At 51.2% G+C, this 19,375-nt stretch overlaps 1 protein-coding gene and 1 pseudogene across 1 annotated transcript; both read left to right on the top strand.

Annotated features, from left to right (window-relative positions):
* The first annotated feature begins 1,344 nt into the window (after positions 1-1,344).
* Positions 1,345-6,021, top strand: LOC124653047 (myosin heavy chain, embryonic smooth muscle isoform-like). Its single transcript, XM_047192102.1, has 5 exons — positions 1,345-2,475; positions 2,579-2,655; positions 3,064-3,175; positions 3,276-3,392; positions 5,414-6,021. Exons 1-5 carry the CDS (start codon positions 1,345-1,347, stop codon positions 5,762-5,764), a joined length of 1,788 nt encoding a protein of 595 aa, XP_047048058.1. The 3' UTR covers positions 5,765-6,021.
* A 791-nt stretch (positions 6,022-6,812) lies between these two features.
* LOC124657623 lies at positions 6,813-8,561 on the top strand (annotated as a pseudogene).
* The last annotated feature ends 10,814 nt before the right edge of the window (positions 8,562-19,375 follow it).

The following is a 19,375-nucleotide window of genomic DNA, read 5'->3' as shown; positions in this document are numbered from 1 at the left end:
CAATGGACGTCGGCGGTGGTGGAGCGTGCCGGGGAGGACCCTCACGTGGGTCCTCGGCTACATCGCCTACGGGAACGACCCGCCGCTGCAAATGTCGCCACTGTAGTTGCAGCTGGCGCCCCCGCGCGGCAATGTCTAGTAAGCGGCGCGCGCCATGCATCCTCCTCCTCGCGTGGGTCATCGGCGAGGTACTCCCCCTACAACACGCCGTCGCCGTGCTTCTTGGCGACGGTGAAGGACGAGCCGGAGGAGACTCCTACTCGCAGGCGCTGCCAGGGCGGTGGCGGCGTCATCATCCGCGAGCGGCGCCAACCATCTCCAATGCGCCAGCGTGAGTGGACGCCACCGCCGGAGTACAAGGCGGCGGCCTCCATCGTCAAGGCGGAGGACGACCCCGGAGGAGTTCCCTGGGCTACGCCAAGCCCAGCTTGAGTCCTTCGCCACGACGGACGAGTTCGGCAAGGCGTGGAGCGCGGCCGTCGCCTCGGCCTCGTAATCAACCTAGACAGCGACGACGAGACTGGCCAGTCCAGCAGGCCTCGCAGGAGGCGCGACGACGCTGGTCAGCGCTGCAGCCACCTCCCGCAGCCGAAGAAGGAGGAGCCCAGTGACGAGGACGAGGACTACGCGGCGGCGATGTACCGCCTCCTAGGGCTATGGCGTGGCGGCAACGACGACGGTTACTAGATTTTTAGGTTTTTTTTAGTTTATGTTTTTAAATTTGTATAAATATTGGCCAACTATGGCCGAACTATCTATAAATCTACTATTGGTATGAATTTTATTATATTTTCAAATTTTAAATTATTTTGTATATGGGCCGCGACTGATAGCCGCTCGGCCCTATTTTTTATTTACCACTAGCGCCTCCGATATAGGCCCTAAAACATCTACACTGGAGCCCATATGGGGAACGAGGGGAGATGATCTAAGTTGTGACTGTGAGCTCGAGTGTACGGTCGTGAGTTCGAATCCTGGAACGCTGCAGGTTTTTTTTTTCTTCACCACCATTGACAAGTGGATCACAGTTAAGGCAGATTAGATGTTGTACGTAACTGTGGGCCTGATTCGATGACACATCAGAGATACATTGGTCTCTGTATTTTGGATCGTAGATGAACATTCAAAGCAAATTAGGGGACTGCAATGAGGCAAGTCCTGAGTTTGAGGACTGTTTTAGACATGGTCGGCAACTTCAAGGACTGTTCATGCATTTCACTCCATGTTTTATTCTTGTGCACAAGTCTCAACTCGAAAATCCAACCCAACCAACAGTCGACGCACCTCATCAACGTCACGTCACCCACCGCCTCCCAAATCCCCCAAATTCTCGCGACCTCCGCCATGGCCGACGACGACGACGCCGGCGCCCTCTCCGACGTCGACGAGGACCCCCTCCCGCCGCCCCCACCCCCCTCCTCATCCTCCTCCATCCCCTCCTCCAAACCCCAACCCCCATCCCACCCCCACGCCGAAGCGCAGCAGCAGCGCATCCTCGACCTAACCGCAGACCTGGAGGAGGAGCGCCGCCTGCGCCGCGCGGCCGAGGACGCCCTCGCCAGCTCCGAGACCCGGCTCGGCCGCCTCAAGGCCTTCGCGCAGGACGCGCTGCGGAAGCGGGACGAATCCGCCGCCGCCGCCGCGGCCTCCGCCCGCTCTCTCCAGGCCCTCCAGTCCGAGGCCGCCACCGCCTCCTCCATGCTCGCCTCGGGGCTCGAGCGGATCTCCGCCAAGGCCTCCCCCTCCACGCCCCCCGCGCCCCTCCCCACCTCCCACAAGTACTCCGCGGGCCTCCCCGCGCTCGCCTACGGGGTCCTCAAGCGCGCCAACGACATCGTCGACGACCTCCTCGCGCAGATCGCCGCGGCCCGACGCGACCGCGACGACCGCAACTACCAGATCGCCATCGAGGTGTCCGAGCTCGAGGCGGCCCTCGCGTCCCGCGCCGCCGAGGCCGAGTCCCTCTCCAAGTCCCTCTCGGACCGCGAGGCCGAGCTCTCCTCCCTCAAGGACCAACTCACCACCCTGACCCCGCTCCTCGCCGACCAGATCGGGTGCGCCTCAAAGCTCTACGACGAGGTGCGGCAGCTGGTCGCGCTGGTGGACCCCGACGCCGCCGGCGCGCTGCCCGACTCCGTGTTCGTGTGGAAAGAAGCCGACGTCGAGGAGAGCCTCAAGGTGTCCCTCGAAGGGACCAGGATGGCCTTCGACATCGCGGCCATGGCGCTGCACAAGGTCGCCGCGTGGCGGGATAGGGGGAGCAGCAAGGTGAGCGAGCTGCAAGGAAAAGTGGAGGAGCTCCTGCGCGAGAAGGAGCACATCGGGGTGCTGCTCCGCAGCGCCCTGCAGGCCAACACCACCGAGGTGCTCAAGGTTGCTGAGGATGGGCTCAGGGAGGCCGGGATCGAGATTGGGCTCAACGGGCACAGGGATCACAGGCCAGGCAGCAAAGAGAAGGACGAGGTCTATACCCTGGTATGTATGTGCACCGTATATGTCATCGTTTTACAAGTTCGTTCATGGTCCTCCGATATCTAGCGCACTAAGTTTTTTCCTGTGCAATCTACCAACGTTGCAGGCTGGAGCATTGGAGAACAGCATGAAGGAGTCCCAGATCAAGATCATTGAGCTGCAACATCTTGTTGAAGCACAAAGGTAGCTTTTACCCTCACTGATGAATTCTTGTCTCTCTTTATGATCATTGAGCCCTCCAATATGTTTCCTAACTTCTAGTTCTTGTGTGTTTCAAGTTTCTGTTTTCCATTTGGTTGCCATTGTTGCGCATAGTCTGTTGAGATGAGTAACAGTAATGATATTGGAAGACTATCCATCCATTGTTGGGTTTAGTGTGAAATGCACATGCGGTTTAATTCATATGCTTTCTGGCCTTCTCTGTAACCAACAACAATCTATGCAAATTGATGGTATAAACCATCATTTAACATTCAACTGTTGGCATTTGGATACAGATAACGGGAGCTGCAATGATGTTTCCTACTTCTGATTTTCTGAAATAGTCCTAATTCTGATTCATGTCTCTGCTCATCCATGTCTGGCTTTTAGGGCGGAGTCTGGTCTACTTAGGACTAGGATGGAAGGGCAAGAAAAAGAGATTGGACAGTTACGGAAGCAAATAAAGCATCTAGAAGAGAAGGAAAGGCTGGCAAATGATAGTGTAATTCTCTCCTCATTTCTACACTGCTGTTTCGCAACTTCTCTTAATAAGGTTGGAACAATGAGGCAAGCCCATAACAAGTGTATGATGCATTCTTAAGGTTGAGGGTCTGATGATGGACGTGACAGCTGCTGAAGAGGAGATTAAAAGATGGAAGATGGCTGCAGAGGAGGAAGCTGATGCTGGTAGATCAATTGAACAAGAGTTCCAGATTCAGGTGCTTTCTTATACAAACAAGCGCTATATACTTCTGCATGTTGTTGTTTGATAATGAGTTACCTTAGAAAACCAGTGATTCACCCTAACTAATCACCTAGCATTGCTGTTATATGATAATTGATATTCCATTGTGAGCATGCTTATATGTGGTGTTTTGACAAGAAAGCACAAAGAACAATTTTGTAGTAGGCTGTAGCATGCTTAGCATACTTGACTACTTGTAGCATCACAATTTTTTTTAACAGACTAAGATGCACCATATATTGCTGTTGAGTTGAAACATTATTACAAGTAATGACCATATGCGTTATAGTATACTGATACAGATAAATAGTTTTGATCATGGAAGCAATCAAATGTTTATTATTATTCTACATAATGAGACAAACATATGACTTATAATGCGGTGCAGCTTAAGTAGGTATCCATGATACCCCAAACATGTCTTGTTTGACATGTTGGTAGGCTTAAAATCAGCTATATGATAGTTCCATTGTTCTATTAAGTTTCGTCCCAGTGCATTGTTTCCTAGTGACCTTTTTAGTTACATCTTGGAAGTGAATCATACCATGACATTCTAGTGTTCCTACTTGCAGTGTTAATATTACCTTGTCATCATATTGTAGTAAAATCACTAGTTAATGAAAAAATATTTAGATGCCTCAAGCAACGATGCCTACAGGGTATAGATTATTTTTTACCTAATTGATGTGTAGTAGTGTTTGGAAGGGCTTTCCACAGTAGTGGCAGAAGTCGCAGTGCAGTGACGCAGTCCTATATCTTGTATTGCAGCTGTATGAATGATACATGAATGTGCTAGGAAGCATAATGCTTTCATAAACACGTATCAGGTTGGCTCAGGCCTGAATATTTTCAATACTGTCCACCAGATCATGTAATGATAGGTGGGATTTCACTGGATTAACCTTCCACACCATTTCGCAGCAAAATACATGCAATCTAATCAAATACTCCGCACCGAACCCCCTCCCTAATTGTTCATCCTCATGATCAACTCCCTGGCCATTTAACTCCACCAAACATTTTTGATTCTAGGATTTGAGAATAAAGAAAAGAACAAAAACTAGAATAGATACTTTTTCACTGTTTGCTAGACCAAATTTTAAATCTTCACACCCTGTGGAACGTTTAGTTTAGGGCCTGAACCGTGCAATTTCTGTGCGCCATTTCAATTGCGCTGAACAAATCTGTCAAATCGAAAACAATGAATATGGAACAACCAACAGATCTAAAGCTTGAATTTTCTGTTCATCATTCCGAATCCAAATTGTACAACAAACACAAATATGATGGATTCCACTGTTAGTAAGCGAGGGGGAGCCTTCTCCTGACCTTATTCCCCAAAAGGGGGAACGTCTGCTTATTTGAAAAGCACAATACATCATTTAGATCAAAGCAAAAAGGGCCTAAGCAAGAACTTTGTTCAACTTGATCAACAAACTGCTATGTTGTAAAATCAAGTTATACTTGGCAGCGGCTGTGTAGGAGGAGTACACCTCTGGGTTCGGGGAGCAGCATGGGGGCAGACATAAGCGGGGGATGAAGGCCCCAGCGTTCAGGTCTGTTGGGGCCAGTGTTTCCAGCTGCAGGGAAAGGAACTTGCCTAGGCGGCTTTCGTGAGTGGGAAGTGTGTGTGTGTGTGTGTGTGTGTGTGTGTGTGCGCGCGCGCGCGCACGCGTGTTTGTGTGGACTGAGAAGGGGGCTAAGTGAGATGTGGGCCTTTTGCAATATGGGTGGATGTGAGATAGGATAATATCTGGCTGTTGAAACACACCATCTTGATATCGACTTACAGATTTTCACAAAGATCTATGTTTGCACATGATATGTTTTCATGTCTTCACGATTTAGTTTCAAAAGATGATATGTAGATTACCGATACAATCGATGACTTATTTATGTAGAGTGTTCACAAGCATCCTTTTTTATTGTAACCAACAAATTTGTTGATTATTTGATAAGCTGAACTGAATTCTAACCACTCTTTTCTCCATCCAGCTAACGTCCCTCCACAAAGAACTAGAGGAAGCAAAGGAATCGATGCTGGAGCTGGAAAACAAGCTCAAGTTCAAGGAAGAAACAGCTGCTGCCGCCATGGCAGCACGTGACGCTGCGGAGAAATCACTCAAGCTCGCTGACACAAGGTCCGCCAGGCTGCGCGAGAGGCTGGAGGAGCTGAACAGGCAGGCGGAGGAGTCGGAAGGCAGGGCGGACCCGAGCAGCGGCAGCGGCCGCCACCGGTACATGTGCTGGCCCTGGCAGTGGCTCGGGCTGAACTACGTGCGGCTTCCGCCGGCCGAGACGGAAGAGGCCTCGAATGAGATGGAGCTCTCGGAGCCCCTGATATAGCCTGTGGCGTGTGGGATGTTGATACGGATTGGGATACTGAGTCTGCTCGTCCTGTTTATAGACAGAAAAAAGGAAATTAGATTTTTTTTCTCTCTCTCTCTCTGTGTTTGGGTTCTGTCATTATGTAGATGTTTGGGATATTTTCTTGGTGTTTTGTATTCTGTAGTGTGCAGACTCACGAGGGGGTATTAGACGGCGCCGTGTAATTGTAAAAGTTACCACCCAGGGATATAGTGAAGATGTTCCATTCTTTGACAGGATTGTTTCGTTGCGACGTGTCCTTTTGTTTTTGCCGATTTGTGGATTACAGCTGATTTATAGACAAAGAAATACTGCTTTTTTGAAAATACCAGGACGTTGCAGTTGCAGTTCGTTATCATCGGCATGGGGAAGTCAAGTCGCGTTCCCGTCTCACTTCACGCGGACTGCTCTGGACTGGTACGCGAATGGTCCTTGTGTCCTGCAAGCACACCTGTCCTCTTACTTACTAGTTTAATCATATAATTCCAGATTATGTGTGCGCATCATGGTGTTTATACGAGCACAAAGATAGTGGTGAGCTGATGCTGTAGAGCAAAGATTCTTCCACAGCAACCACCATCTGAGGAAGCTTCTTCGATCAGGTATGCCTCAATCTTCAACAATTCAATTTCTTTGTGTCCATTTTTAAGGTAACACATATAAATTAACATCATCCTTCGGCGATGCACTTGTCTAGAAATTTCACCTTTTCAGTATGATAATGGGATTTTCCCTTGTCCATGGCCACAGCATCTCTCTGCTCCGCTGGTCGGTTCCTCTCCTGCTCCTTTCAGCGTCTTCACCGATATCCTCTGCGCGTCCTCCGTTTTCTACTGTTTTTCTTTGTTTCATTCCCTGGAAACTTCCCACTTAGCTTGAGCCACTTCTCCTCCTCTCCTCGTCTCAAGCTTAAGAGGAGTGGGGGCGTGCAAGCAGCTCTGCTTCACCCTCAAGGCTCGATCTCCTCACACACATTGTCAGTCTGTTCTTGCTTTGCGACGGGTGACAGCGATACCATCCCCGCAAAACACCGAGCTCGCTTCGTGACTGCAGCGCTACCGCCGGCGTTGTTCCCGGGATGATCCTCTCGGCTTTCCTGCTGCTCTTCTGCGCCGTCTTCACCTGGAAGGTGTTCCCCAAGAAACACGAAGCAGAAGGGCCACATGGAGGAAGCAGAGGAGCAGAGCAAGCTTACGACACCTTGGATCAGGTAAAACAGTGTACCTTGTCCAGCTGCAGTCCGTTATCCATTGCACGTTTTTATCCCACGGAGAGTCAGAATCTAATACTTCCGGCATCGATGGATCGTGGCAGGTCAAGGCGGCTCTTCAGCGGGTCGGGCTCGAGTCCTCCAACCTCATCATCGGGGTCGATTTCACCAAGAGCAACGAGTGGACTGGTACTCTTCACTTACTCCTACTGTCTGAACTAGCTCCTTCACAGGCATGGATGACTAGAGCAGTTTGGTTGGATTCACAGGGAAGCACTGCTTCGGCGGTAGAAGTCTGCACCACCTCGAGCTCGGCGCCTCCCCCCTGAACCCCTACGAGCAAGCCATCGGCATCGTCGGGGACAGGCTTTCGGCTTTCGACGAAGACAGCAAGATCCCCTGCTTCGGGTTCGGGGACAGTAAGGAGTCTCTGAAGTCCTTTCAAACCCTTTCTTCTTGCTGAATGGTCTCTCAACTGGTGGTGAATTTACTTGCCACCAGTGTCGACGCACGACCAGGACGTGTTCAGCTTCTACAGGGATGGGAGGGCGTGCCTTGGCGTCCCGGAGGTCCTTCAGAGATACAGAGAGATCGCTGCAGGCGTGCGGCTATCTGGTACCATTTGTCACCAACTTCTGAAAAAATTGGTCTCATTCGTGCAGTGGTTCATAAATGATTTCTGATTCAGGCCCGACGTCTTTGGCTCCGATTATTGAAGCTGCAATGGGGATTGTTGAAGAGTCTAGGTATCAGTACCACATCCTGCTGATAATCACTGACGGGCAGGTGATTAAAGGCTTTTTTCATGTGGCTTTTACAATTTTCATACCTTGTCTGACATGAACTCTCCAAGAATTTTCTTACTAATTTCCGTGGTTGTGTTGCTCATGTAATTTACTCTAGGTTCCAAGATGTTCCTGTGCGCATTGTGCGAGCAACCTGGAAGAATGAAGATCAGAGAACTACATAGAGAAAAGGACGCTTCAAGCCCTCATAAATGCCAGGTAAATAATACTGGTGGTAACAGCCAAAGGCTAAAACAGATCTAGTTTATGCAAAAAAAAAGTTAATAAATTGTTTATTTAGATTATTATTACTTTTTGAAGCAAATAGTCCATAATCAAATACTTTGGGAAATGATTCAGTGGTCTGTGTTTGCTTGCAGTCATTTCCCTCTGATCGTAAAACTCGCCTAGTTTGTGATGTATCATTTGTTTGTTTGTTTGCAGTCATTTCCCTCTATCCATTGTCCTTGTCGGGGTAGGTGATGGGCCATGGGATGACGATCTGATGCAAATCCATGACAACCAACTCCAGTTCGATAATTTCCAGGTATGATGTAGTGGCATAGTTACTTGTGTCTGTAAGAGGATATGCTTATGCCATCTGCTAAATCAACTCAGTCTACACTTCACTGCAGTTTGTGGATTTTACCAAGATAATGTCGACAGAGATGTCGCAGGCCGAGAAGGAGGAGCAGTTCACGTTCGAGGCACTGAAGAAGATCCCGGCGCAGTTCGCGGCAATAATCAGCCAGCGGATCAGGTACTAGCTAGCAATATTCAGATAGACATGGCACAGAATGTTCTGTTGGTTCTCAAGCTTGATTCCTTTTTTTGCGTTGTTTTGCTTGATCTTCAGGGAGCTGGATGCGAGGGCGCCTGCTAGGAGGCCTCTTCCTCCCCCCTGATCCACCCGCTGATTGTCACGCAGAAATGATATGATCACATTCGAGGCCAAGATTAGAGATGGTTCATAGGCATCTGATTACCTTGAACAAATCAGAGTAGCCTTACCTTGGACAACCTTTTAGTGTCCTGACTGTTTATAAGTAACATCTGAGTCTGACTGGCCTCTACACTCTTGTAGCAAATGGAATATTTAAATTTGTTTATTTCAGTTTGGTTTCTTCTCTCCGTAGACACTTTCACCGATTGTTTCATGCTTGTAGAAGTGTGGAACTGGAAGGTGTTTCAGATACAGTGAAGATCTGATGATGTCCTAGATGTTCATTCTGATCTGACAGAATTGTTTCATTCGTAGAACTATTTTATCCTGGATTTCTGTCTGCATGCGTGTGCTACTCAGCTGTCAACTCAGGCCAGCTGCTTCGCTGATCTATGTGTACATCGGTGTACCACTGACCAAAAGAAAAAAAAAACAATTTTTCTGAAGTACAGTGAGCACTGAGCAGTGTGCCAACCCAATATGCAACAGATATATGTGGAAGTTGTCGACTGCTAGCTGAAATTCCGAATGCTTGTACTTTTGTCCACAGAAAAAAAAAGCTTTATATACTAGAGACATATCAGTTACTCCGATGTTTGGGACACCTAAAAGTTTGTTAAAATTATGGAAACAATTCGAAACAATTATACAATATTCCAGTCGCTTGAAACCCGGCCAGCCTCTGATCGACATTATCGGTATCTGTTAGGTGTCAGGAACGGTACTGACTGGTGAGATGTCGTCGATGTAGGCGGCGATGTGTTTGTGTTTGTGGAGTCCGCTCGAAGGAAGGAAGCGATCCGTGGAGCCGCTGATGGACGACAATGCTCTGGCTGATTTGATCGCTGTTAATTACTGCTGCTCCTACTCTGAATCTGTCTTCCATCCTTCTGGTTGACGTACCGAACGTGCCCGTCTCTCTCCCTCCCTATCAGATTCCCTCTCGATTCCTTTCTTTGGATGGGATCTCTGTTTTTCTTGCTCTTGCTCTTTTTCTTACCACGAACGGCTAGCTGGCAAAAGAACAACCCTCGGAAGCTGCATCACATTATTAAGGTATTATAATCGTGGGGTTTTCTCGGTCAATTCACGCGCTTACCATTCCTAGTCAACCGGTTATAAATAATAAGTACATTTGGAAGATGAAGATACCACTGAAAACGAAAGTTTTTGCATGGTACCTTTGTCGCGGTGTGATTTTAACCAAAGACAACCTTGTTAAACGCAACTGGCACGGTTGTAAAAGATGTGTTTTCTGTCATCAAGATGAGACAATAAAACATCTTTTTTTCGACTGTAGGTTTGCTAGATCTATATGGTCAATCATTCAGATAGGTTCTACCTTATACCCGCCTCGTAGCGTTGCAAATATATTTGGCGATTGGCTAAATGGGGTAGATACTAGGTATAAAACACTTATCAGAGTGGACGCGATTGCAGTAGTATGGACGCTATGGCTATGTAGAAATGAGAAGGTTTTCAATGACAAGAATTCTTCTCTCATGCAGGTCATTTACCGATGTACGACTTTGCTCCGTTCATGGTCGCCACTTCAGCGCTTGAAGGACCGAGACCTCTTTATGGAGGTGTCTACACGGTTGGAGAACACCGCCAAGGAGTTTATTTTCCGACATGGGTGGCTGCATATAAGGCGGATTGAAGCCAACGTAGCATAGTCTAGTTTGGCTCTTTCGATCGATCTCTTATATTTTTCTTCAGACTTGATACTTGAACGACTGTGTGCATCTTAGTTATGCAGAGATTGGGTGTAATGCTTGAATATTTTGAATAATGAAGCGCCCTTTATCGATTTTTTTTTTGCGTGCAACCGAGAACGGGGGAGTCCGGTATGCTCACTCTGCTCCAGCACACGCACTCTATTGCTACGGTAGCTGCATCTCATCTGATCTCATCGAGTTGTTAGCATAAAACCACCACATTCGCGGCTAAATTTTTATTTTGGTATCACTTTGTGTTTCGGGCGCAAAAAACCACCAGATTTTGACGAGGTTTCTTAAATAGCACTAATCTTAAATTGAACACGAATTGATAGCCATTTTGGAATGGAAGGCCCACATGTAAGGCTGACGTGGCAATATTAACAAGCCAACCCATATTTAAAAACAAAAAATCTCATTAAAACGAAAAAAATCGAAAATATCTATGTCCCTTGCCAGAGACCACGGGCGGGGCTGATACCCATCCCCTCGCCGGCGCGGCGGCGGCCTGAGCACAGCGGCGGCGGCCGGCCTGCCTTTCCCAAGCACGGCGGCGGCGGCGGCGGCTGGCCTGCCTTGCCCAAGCACAACGGCGGCGGCGGCCGGAGCACAGAGGCCTTGATGAGGACATCCCTACCGAACCACTACCTCCGTCATTACAAGATGAAGACGACGCTGCTGTGAAGCTCAAGTCCAATGAAGTTAGGATTGGACCTATGACAAGAGCTCGTGCGAAGCTACTAAAACAACAGGTGAACTTGTTCCTAAGTGGTACTTTGATTGATGAGAACTTTATACTGGCTAAGTCTTGTTACTTATGTATGATCAGGTACGAAGAGGGAGCAAGCATCGCACGAGGAGGAGAGGAGCAGCTGAACATGGAGCTGGACATGAAGATATCCCATGGACGCGCGAGAGAGGAGAGGGAGGCATGCGCGAAGGAAGAGCAGTCTAGGCCGGTCTCACGCCCGGCGCAACCGGCCGCCACGCCGGCTGGCCCGGCCCCACGCCCGGTCCAACCGGACGCACCACCGGATGAGCCCGGTTTCAACCGGCTCTCACACTTGTGCCAACCGGGCACAATCCAGTAAGCTTGGAACCCCCGTCCAGTCACCACCCGGTCCCTGGCCCGGTTCAAACCCGACCACCCGGTCCCTGGCCCAGTCGACCGGCCTCCTGACCGGCCATGTCCGAGTCAGTCTCGACCAGATCCCGATCTGGGTCGGTTTTTAATGTATTTTCTCGACTTCTGGTCGTCCTGAACCCCTATATAAGTGCCCAGGACGCCCCCAAATTAGGTTTAGACCACGTTTAAGATAAACCCTAGTTCATAGTTGATTGCTTTGCAACTCTATTGAATCTATACACCAATTCGCATCGATCTGGTGTTTTGATACTGAAAGTCTTGTGTGATCTGCTGTTCCATTGGGAATTAGAAGGTTGCAACCTACTGCTTCGTGGTCGGCGGCTACGTGCGCAAGTGTGTGGAGTTGCGAATATCTTGCAGGGTTGAGAGCTGTTGCATTGGCGACAGGGATTGATCGAGAGACTTCGTCGGCGTCATACAAGTTATCTCCACTTCCTCATCGTATTATCTCCGCTGTGTTCATCGTGTGTTCATCACCACCACCGTGCTTACTGAGAAGATCGGGCCACCCCTTATCAGGCCTGCCTCGCAGGAGCACGTCGGCGGTGGCGGCGGCGGGCGACCTGGCTCGAGCACGGCGGCGGTGGCGGCCCGAGCACGTCGGCGGCGACCGGAGCACAGAGGCCTACCTCGCAGGAGCACGTCGGCGGTGGCGGCGGCGGGCGACCTGGCTCGAGCACGGCGGCAGCGGCTGCCTCACAGGAGCACGGCGGCGGCGGCGGCCCGAGCACGGCGGCGGCGACCCGAGCATGGCGGAGAGAGCAAGGGACCTTGAGCGCGGCGGCGGACGGGCAGGCTCGGCGGCTGCGTGCGGCGGTGGACGGGCACGGCTCGGCGGCGGCGGACGGGTCTTCCCCATCCCCGGCGGGATGGGGTGGGGATACGGTTGGGGATGGGTGGGGATACGCTGGGGATATTTTTTTGTTGTTTTTTTTGTGTGGGGGAGGGGGATTTATTTATTGTGCTGTTTGACTTTTTAACTGGACTGACTGGTGGGCTCTTGTCCACCTCAACAAATTGGGCCTGCCAATTGGGCTCCACAGGTCAGAAACGGTGTCAATTCGTGTTCAATTCAGGATTAGTGCTATTTGAGAAAATCTTGTCAAAATCTGGTGGTTTTTTGCGCCCGAAACGTAAAGTGATACCAAAATGAAGATTTAGCTGCGAATGTGGTGGTTCCATGCTAACAACTCGATCTGATCATCTGAATGACTCATCCCTTCGAATGGAGCGGCATCTCTAGAGCCGACAGCGTGTGATCACATTATGCTGCTGCTGATCCCCGATCCCCCGTCAACTGGTATCTCTGTCAGACTAGCGATGCTTGAATCAATAATATTTACAAGACATATACCACTGTATCTATAAACTGTGAAAATGAAAATGCATATTAGCAATTTGCCTGATACAAAACATAAGCTGGTTCAATTGCTTTATCCATTTAGCCAGAAGACTAGAGCGTACAAGGGTGCTTCAGAAAAGAAAGAGAAGAGCACAGTGCGTGTATATTACAACTCACACGCCATAGCAGTACGACCGCAGCAGGTACTAGATATCAAGTATAATTTAACAGGCCACGCTAAAAGTAGCTACTACATGTAGGCTAAGCATAGAGGTGATCTCTAATCTGAAGCCTGAACTTCTACCGCTTTCTCTTTGATATTCTCCTGGTCTTGGACCTGTCGCCTACTTTGGGCGCACGTTTTATTTCAGTGATTGGCTTCGAAACAGTAAAGTTTGCATGACCATGTGCCGACCACCAGAGTATCGTGTATTTTGTCTGCTCAGGTTCAAGATTGAAACAATCAACTGCTAGCGATGGTAAAAACTCTGCCACCTCTGAAAGTTGTAATAAGCAATCTAAAGGCCCGCAGAATTCTCTTCCAGCTGTCAATAAGTAAGTACAACATTCGCCATCCTCCGTCTGCGCCACGAAATGAGGTAGGAAGTAAGTTGACAGTTGTAGAATTGGCCAGGCCTTTATGATGTTTCTGTTCGTTTCAGCGGTTGAGCTCTGGAAGTTGTACTCAGCGGCTGAAATAAAGCAGTCAAACCCCAAATAGCTAACTTGTTCTGGAAACCCCTCTGTTAATTGGGACGAGAGCATGTTCTTACCAGAAGTCTGAAACCCATCGCCTATGCAGCATAATGGCTCTTGACGGACACTTCTAATGGTATTGTTAACTATGTCGAACACAAACTCCCGAAAAGCTGGTCCCGGTGTAATCATATTGACTTGTGTGGATATTCCAATGAGTTCTCCAGATGCAACATCAGCCAGAGATTTGAACTGTGGCTCAAGTGACTGCAAACATTTAGTGGAAATCCCAACTATGTCCGTGCTTTCTGATAGCCGTAGCATCAAACTCAGGCTAAAACATTTTGTTGGTGTCTTGAGATCTTTGAAATCTAATTTCACAGTTACCAGTACACCATAATCTTCGACACAACATGGAAATATTGAAAGCGTACGGGTTTGGCTTCCGCTTACCATTTTATGGCCCATATATTTGCCTTCTAGAAGTTGTGTGATGAGAGGACTGGAAAACCTATAGGGAGCAAGGGAACAGCCAGACTCTACGTCTCTGACAAACTTGTCGCTCTTCTGCGCAAACATCTCAAATCTTCTAACACAGGATCCGCTGATCGAGCCCTTTTCAGTGCCAAAGAAAGGCTTTACAGCATGCATAATCCTGTTAGGTAAAGAGGAGGCGAGTGTTGTTACCCCTTGCTCTGCTCCTCCTTCAAGATTAACCCACAGTGTTTGCTGCTTGTAGAGTAAATCACGGCTCTCCTTAAAGGCATGCTTGATCATCATCCTCATTTTCAGCAAAGACACCTCTATGATGGGCATCCTCTATGAGATGCAACTCGAGTCTCTCGCGATGAGGTGACTCTGGGACGCCATCTCCTCATGGTTGTTGCGCATCAATGAGAAGGCTCCACTCACAACCTCCTGCACAACCGCTGATCCCACCATCTCTGCCATTCTATGTCTTCCCTGACCAAAAACAGAAAACAATTTGGTTGGTTGAACATGTTAGAGGAAGAGAGCATGTCTCAGAGTGTGATTACTGTTAGTCATGATAAATCCCAAAGAAAACGTGAGTATCAATATCACCTTGTCCTAGACGCGCCTTTCTGCCAATTGGGTAGGAAGAAGAATACAAATCACCGACCCGCCGTCGCGGGAGGACACCCCCGCTTGGCGAGCGTTCAAGCAACTCTTTGCAACCTACCGTGGCATCACCAATGTGCGCGTGGGTGATGGCGAGACGACGTCGTTCTGGTTCGATAACTGGCATGCTGCGGGCCCCCTGTTTGCGTGCACTCCGGCGCTGCTCTCCCACTGCACGAACCCCGCCCTCACTGTCGCCGACGCCTTCCGTGAACGGCGGCTGCTGCTGCCGCTTCAGCCGCGCCTCACGGTCACCGCGCAAGGGCAGCTGGGCTCGCTCGTGGGCTCGCTGCAGCATGCCGCCCTTTCCAGTGACCCGGACGCTCGTCTCCTCCCGGGTGGCGCGGCGTTCTCCACGGCGGCTGTGTACCGCATCATGTGCACCACCGGTGTTGCTCTACCCCTGGCTGACTACAACTGGGAGAATTTTGCTCCCCTGAAAGTCCGCGTCTTCTTCTGGATCGCGCGGCACGGTAACACGAGGACTCGGGCGCTCCTGCACCGGCACGGAGTTCTTCCCTCTCCCCGCTGTCCCTTTTGCGATGCCAACGAAGACTTGCTCCACCTCTTCGCTGGGTGCACGCGGCTTTCTCCTCTTTTTACTCTCGTCGGGGCTCCGGCGGCCGGCGCGGCGCGGGACCTGGAGGGGGTTTGCGCGGCGCTTGCCGTCCCGCTCCACGCGCACGCTCCCTTCGTTCGGCACACGCTGGTGCTACTTATCCTCTGGATCGTGTGGAAAAGCCGAAACCGCAAGGTCTTCGACGACGTCTGGATGCGGGCTCGTCAACTCGCCTTGCTGTTGGCTGAGCACTGTGAGCTGTGGCTGCATCGTCTGCCTCGCTTCTCGCGGCACCCGGTTGACGCCTGGCTTGCACAGCTTCGAGCAAGCTCTCCGTGACCCCTAGCTTCGCGTGTGTTGTTCTCTCTTGTGTTTGCTTCCTCTAGCTCTTGGATGTAAAGAACCTGCTGCTAAGTTGAAATAAAAAGTTTACTTCAGGTGGGGGTTTTTGCCCCACCGTTGAGCTGTCAAAAAAAAAAAAGAATACAAATCAGACAGTGAACTGCAACGATTTGTGCATCTCAAACTCTGCTTTGTGTGCGAAAATAAGGAGATGTAGGAGTGTGGCAGAGGGGAGGGATGCTTCCAGGATACTTCGCTGCTGCCGGCCGTCGACTTCATTAGAGACTTTTGCTGACTTTTGCTGGCGTGCGCCACTTTGACTACAAGAACATTGAATTCTTTTTTTTTCTTTGCAAAACACGGTGCAAAGGCAGACCGCTTAGAAATAAGCACCATCAGCACTTACAATATCCTCTATATTTCTAGCATGTTTGACATGGACGTGTGTGAAGATGAGAAATTGGCGGGTGACAAGCAACCTTCCTGGATGTTTCCTTGTCACTACCAAGCAAATGCCGGGGTACAATAATTAGCCCTATGGTACAATCAAATTTTTTTTTTTGGCGCGACGTCATAACAGCATCTCCAACGGAGGCACGAAACGGACGCGCCATGGCGTTTCAACCGTTTTTTGCCGCGCGCAAACCCTCCCGCGCTCCTCCGGCGGACGCGCCAAACCGGCGCGGGAAAAGAATATTCCCCCCGCGCTATTGCGCTATCCCGAGCGTCAAAGTTGCCGCGTCGCTTCGCGCATGCTATAAAGCGCCGCGCGCGCGACAAACCGCCACTGAAACTTTCACCTGCTGCTTCACCTCGCCACGCCCCGCCGCTTCGTCGCGCCACGCGTCGCCGCCGCCTCCGCTCCTTCGTCGCCGGGATGCTGTCGCGCCGCCGCGGGTTGTCCGGTTTCCGCGGCGTCTGAGCGCGTCCGAACGGTAGGTTCTACGCGGAGCTTCGCGCCGGCGGCATCCGCCTCACCCTCGGCACCTACAACACGCCGGAGCTGGCGGCGCGCGCTTACGACGCGGCCGCGTGGCGATTTTGGCGGCCACGGCGCGACCTCAACTTCCCGGACGTCGAGTCGCTGGAGGAGGCGGAGTTCCTCGCGCCAACGCCGTGCCTCGTCGACGAGGAGGACCGTCGCCGCCACCGCCAGGCGTAGCGCCGGATCGCCATCGCCGAGCGTGACGAGGAGCTGATGCGCCAGTGGAGGGCGCAGTTCCCCAGCGACGTCGACAACACGGAGGCCTTCTTCGCCGACCTCAGGGCGCAGCGTAGGGCAGACATGCGCCGCCGTCGGGACATCGCCGAGCGCGAGCTCGTCAACCCGACTACGGCTTGGGCCGACGATGACCCTCGCTGGGACGACGTCTGGACTGAGACCACCTCCGACGACGAGTAGACTAGTCGTTTATCTATTTTAATTGTATTTTCAATGTTTTTTAATCTTCTATTTAGACTATCTGCTACTAAAATGTGTTTCCGGCGGTGGGCGCTTTTTCAGCGGGCCACCCGCGCTGCGAAATAGCGTCTTCGGTGGAGGGGAATTCGGCACAGCGCGCACATCGTTTGCAGCGCGCGCGAAGTGGGTTTTGCAGCGCCATATTATTGCGCCTCTGTTGGAGATGCTCTAAGAGCATCACTAACAGTGCCCTCAAACCTGTAACCCTCAAAAGCAGTTTGAGGGTCGAGAATTGGTGATTTTGAAGACCCCAAAACAGCCGGTGCAGAGCAGTGCCCTCAAACCAAGGGTTGGTTTGAGGGCACTGCTCTGCGCCCCGGCCTTCAAACCCTCAAAACATTCAAAATTTGAGAAATATTTAAACTTCAACAAACATGATAGTTCATCGGTAGATAGTTCATCGGTAGACACTGACACTGACACTAGGTAGATAGTTCATCGGTAGACACTGACACTGACACTAGGTAGATAGTTCATCGGTAGACACTGACACTGACACTAGGTAGATAGTTCATCGGATCGTCGAAATCTAGGGTTTATCCCAGAAGTCCTCATCGAAATCGGAGCTGTCGCCATCCTCCGCGGCCTTCTTGGCGGCTTCCTCCGCCTCCAGCTCCGCGACCATCTTGTTGCACCAATCGGGGTCCTCCGCGGCCTTCTTGGCGGCTTCCTCCACCTCCAGCTCCTCGACCATCTTGTCGATCCAATCGGGATCATCGTCGTCAGAGCTATCGTTAAGTACGATAGTGGGAGGCGGCGCCGAGGATGAAGACGGACGAGCGGCGGCCGCCGTAGCTCGCGGCGCCGCCAGTTGCGCGTAGAACTCGAGCTCCTCTGCGACATGCTGCGGATGCGCCGCACGGAAGGCGGCCATGTCCGCCTCATCGCGGTTGCGGATGGACATCCGCATGTATTCCCGGCGGACGGCGCGCTCCTCGGAGCCGGTAACGACGCTGAACGTCAGCGCCACGAACTCGGCCGCTGCGAGGTTGCCGACGTCGAAGAAGTTCCGCGGCCCGGCAGCGCCGTCGTAGCGCCACACCATGACATCATACGCGCGGGCGGCGAGTTCGGCCGACTCGAAAGTCCCGAGCCAAAACCGCTCGCCGCCGCGCGTGATCTCGGCGGCCCACCGGCCGGAGGGGCGGAGCCGCACGCCGTGGTAGCCGGTGGACGAGCGCGGCAGGGCGCGGCGGCATCTCGACCGCAGGCGGAGGCGGGACGGGGTCAGGCGGGGCGGCGGCCGATTCGGCTCGGGCGGCGGCCGATTCGGCATTCATGATATTCTCTTCTTCTGACTTCACCATGGATCAAAATGTCAATTGATGAGAACACATAACAGAGCTTCGAGCCGTTCCCTCCAGAACCAAACGGTCGGAATAAAAGCATGGGTGCGCACAACCGAATACCACCCGATCCAGCAAACTCTAGGCAATAGAGCCATTCACCGGCGGCGCCTTCGGGAACTCAACACTCCGGCCAGATCAAGAAGGGCAAGCTATAGGCATGTCTTCATCTTTGCACAAGAGGAACCCTAGGACCGCCTCCTTTATTCAGGTCGGGCCCCCACGCCGCCGACCATCCCAGGCTGGCCAAGGTTGCTGGCCGGAGATACTAAGTGATCGCGGGGTTCGAAGACACCGCCCACGCTTGGGCACCACCGAAACCCAACAGTCGGACCTCTGATAAGTTGCAAACGTATCTATAATTTTTGATGCTCCATGCTTGTTTTACACCAATTTATATATGTTTTGTTTACACTTCGCTGCACTTTTATGTATTTTCCGGAACTAACCTATTGACAAGATGCCACAGTGCCAGTTCCTGTTTTCTGCTATTTTGTATTTCAGAAAAGTTGTACAGGAAATATTCTCGGAATTAGACGAAACAAAAGCCGAAGTTCCTATTTTACTGTAACGAAGACGGAGTCCAGAGGGCAGACGAAGAAGTGTCAGGAGGCGGCCACACCATGCCTAGGCGCGGGCCACCCCCTGGCCGCACCTAGGGGTGGTGTGGGCCCTTCGGGCGCCCATCGACCTCACCCTTCCGCCTATTTATTCATCTGATCGGGAAAAACCTAAATACCCGAGCCTCCATCCACGAAAAGTTCTGTCTCGGCCGCCATCGCTGACCCTAGCTCGGGAGGGTTCTGAATCTCTTCACGGCAGCCTGCCGGAGAGGGAGATCATCACCGGAGGCCTCTACATCGCCATGCCCACCTCCGAAGTGATGCGTGAGTAGTTCAT

Source organism: Lolium rigidum, chromosome 5, assembly GCF_022539505.1.
Source record: "Lolium rigidum isolate FL_2022 chromosome 5, APGP_CSIRO_Lrig_0.1, whole genome shotgun sequence".
In the NCBI taxonomy this organism is placed as follows: domain Eukaryota; kingdom Viridiplantae; phylum Streptophyta; class Magnoliopsida; order Poales; family Poaceae; genus Lolium; species Lolium rigidum.
The sequence above is the reverse complement of the archived record's forward strand: the minus strand, read 5'-3'. Positions and strand labels throughout refer to the sequence as shown.